Here is a 3298-nt window from a genome sequence, read left to right on the forward strand (position 1 = left end):
CCATGCAAAGACATCCTTAAACTCTTGGAGTAACTCAATAAGGTGCCGCTTTGTCTCTGTGGTGATGCAAGCTCCGATCTTTACTTCTCTCCTTTCTAGTTCATCTCCCAAGTTCACGACTTCTACTGACTCTTTGTGAGGTAAAATTTGGTTCTCATCTTGTTCTACCATTCTTAACAAATCGGGGGATAAGTTACAATCTCTGTCATCTTCAAAGTCTTCGGATCCCTCTAGACACATATCGCGCTCAAAAGGAGACTCCGGATTAGTAGCAAGGTCACTCACATCGTTGATATCTGGAGACCTGTTTTAGGAATAAGGGAAGATGCAAAGAACAAGAGAATCTAAGAACAATGGTATATATGGTATGATTATGAATTAAAGAATAAAAGAATATTTGCACTGAATAAGACAAAAGGATGCATTTCATTGAAATAACGATTTTGAACATAGGCCTATTTCACAAAAAGACATTTATTACTCCTAGGCCTAGGGTAATAAGCATGTTTTGGGCATTACTCTGTATTAGTTTTAAAGACTACAGGAATCTCTTCTGCAGTCCAATTATTCAAGACACTTTCTGGCTCATAAGGGCGAATGCCTGCCCCATCCTCTTCAGTTTCTTCTTCGAACATGGCATTAATGCTTAAGCTTTCCAACATTTCTTCGGCGGACTCTTTACCCGTCGATCTTCCTTTGGCATAAATAGTTCCTCCCGACACGAATGTTCTGGATATATGGGGAAAGGTCATTGGCTTCCATTTAACCTCTTCCCCGTTTAAACGCGCTCTTCTCCTTTCTTGTTTCTTATCTTGCTCCTCTTTCTTTTGTCTTGCATCTGGCTTGAATCCTAAGCCAAAGCGGTCCCGTTTGTCTGTGAGCATAGGTACTTTGACCCTTCATTGTAGGCTTCTTCCAAGTCTTCTCCCTGGCAAGGCTCCCTTCCCAACCATTAGTTGTAGTCCCATTCTTGTGGTTTTGGAAAGTCTGGGTGTCGGTACTTTATTTTCTTCGATAACAAAGGTCGCATTTACAAACTCCAATGATCGAAAAGAACATTCTATGGCTTCATCATCTGTCCTCACATATGGTGCGTTGCTGGTAACAGATGTAATGATGTCTTCCTCTGCATTTATAGTCACCAATCAACCCTCCGTTATAAGTTTGAGCTTCTGATGTAATGATGACGGCACTGCCCCCGCCGAGTGGATCCATGGTCTTCCCAATAGGCAATTGTAAGAGGGTTTGATGTCCATCACTAGGAAATCTACCTCGTACGTGCTAGGACCGATTTGAAGGGGTAATTCAATCCTCCCCATTACTTTCCTTTCAGTACCGTCAAACGCCCTTACTACATTTTGGCATGTTTTCATATGGGAACTATCCACGGGCAACCTATTCAGTGTGGATAGGGGTTAGACGTTTAGTGCTGATCCATTATCGATCAATACACCCGGTAATGTGTATCCCTTGTAACGCGTGGTAATGTGCAGGGCCTTTGTGGACCCCATACCTCCTGGTGGTATTTCGCTGTCGTTAAAGAAAATAAAATTGTCGACGCTGATATTGTTGACCAGGCAGTCCAGTTTGTTGACAGAGATGTCATGCGCGACGTATGTCTCGTTCAGCACTTTCATTAACGCGCTCCGATGTGTTTCTGAGCTCAAAAGTAAAGCTAGCACCGAAATGCGAGCCAGTTGCTTATGTAGTTGTTCCACGACATTTATTTCACTGTGTTTTAAAATTTTAAGAATTTTCGGCTTCATTCTCGATTCTGCACTCATTGACTGGCGATTCAAACCCGACTGTCTTTTCTTTCCTTTGCTCAACTGTTGGGATCCTTTCTTCGGCAATTTTGGTTCCTGTACCCTCGGGAACATAACATCTCCCACTGTGTGTAAAAAAACCTACATCTTGGTTTTGTTGTGAAGTACTGGCCAGGCTCTTCTTTCCTGGAATCGTCACATTGCAGCTATAATTCTATGGTACCCTCTTGCTATCTTTATAAGGGAAAGCAACGGGCTTCTGGATCACGACTTTTGGTGCGACTTGTGTCCCGTCTTCATTAGTTCTTAAGCTTGATATGATAACCAATGGGTGGTTGATTTTACAAGCGTTTCTCGTTGACCCTTCCTTTGAAGCACACACGTCTGTTCCTTCTGGGTTCCTAACATACTTGAAGAATTCCAGCTCCTTATTATCCATTAACCCTTGTACTAGAGCCCTGAATTTGCTGCATTTCTGAATCTCATGGTCCTCTTGATTATGGAACTCGCAATAACTTTTTGCTCCTTGGTGTCTGTCCCCTGAATTCTGTGTTACCAACCCTTTTTCCACTATTTTCTTCCATACTTCTTTTAGCGGAGTATTCACTTCTGCAACATTCATCTTAATTTCCTTCCCTGAACTCTCGATTATGGCATTTATACCCTTATCCCCATGATTAGGTAATGAGTTTTCTGCACTAGGTGTATCATCAAATTTCACGATGCCCATGTTGATAAGTCTTTCAACCAGCTTCTTGAAAGTGGTGCAGTTTTCTATCGAGTGCCCTGTGGCTCCTGCATGATATTCGCATTGGGCATTTGCGTCATACCATTTGGGGAATGGGGGTTGCATCGACTTTAGATAGAAGGGCGACACTACATGGGCATCGAATAAGCTTTGGTACAATTCCTTGTAGGACATCGGGATAGGCGTAAACTGGACTCTTTCCGTGTTAGGCCTTGGGTTGAAGTCTCGTCTTGCGAAGCCCTGATGGCTGGTAGTCACCACCTTTGGTTGGCTCATAGTGACTGGCTTATTATACATACTCGTGTTGTTCACATCGTTCTCTTTCCTTCTCGGGGTTGATCTCTTAGCACTTTCCCCTGCTTCAATCCTTCCACATCTTATCGCGTTCTCTATCATTTCTCAAGACATTACTATGTCTGACAAGCTTTTAGTAGCGCTCCCTAGCATGTGGTTAATGAATGGAGCCTTCAGCGTATTGATAAAGAGCATGGTCGTTTCTTTCTCCAGAAGAGGTGGTTGAACTTGCGTTGCTACCTCTCTCCATCTTTGGGCGTATTGCCTAAAACTCTCATTTTGTTTCTTCTCCATGTTCTGTAACGTGACTCTATCAGGAGCCATGTCTCATCACGTGTTCTCTTCGCTTCATGAAAGCCTGTGCTAAATCCCTCCATGAACTAATCTGGTTACGACTTAGTTGGTTGTACCACCTAGAAGCGGCCCCAACCAGACTTTCCTGGAAACAGTGGATCAATAGTTGATCATTATTGACATAGCCTGCCATTCG

General features: G+C 43.1%; 1 protein-coding gene across 1 annotated transcript; it reads right to left on the bottom strand.

Annotated features, from left to right (window-relative positions):
- Nucleotides 1-899: 899 nt before the first annotated feature.
- LOC128285263 (uncharacterized) lies at nt 900-2910 on the bottom strand. Its single transcript, XM_053022673.1, has 3 exons — nt 1990-2910; nt 1514-1862; nt 900-1126 (listed from the first exon to the last, which is right to left on the bottom strand). The coding sequence occupies exons 1-3, from the start codon at nt 2908-2910 to the stop codon at nt 900-902; spliced, it is 1497 nt and encodes a 498-aa protein (XP_052878633.1).
- Nucleotides 2911-3298: the final 388 nt, after the last annotated feature.

The sequence above is a fragment of the Gossypium arboreum genome, chromosome 12 (assembly GCF_025698485.1).
Source record: "Gossypium arboreum isolate Shixiya-1 chromosome 12, ASM2569848v2, whole genome shotgun sequence".
Lineage (NCBI taxonomy): Eukaryota > Viridiplantae > Streptophyta > Magnoliopsida > Malvales > Malvaceae > Gossypium > Gossypium arboreum.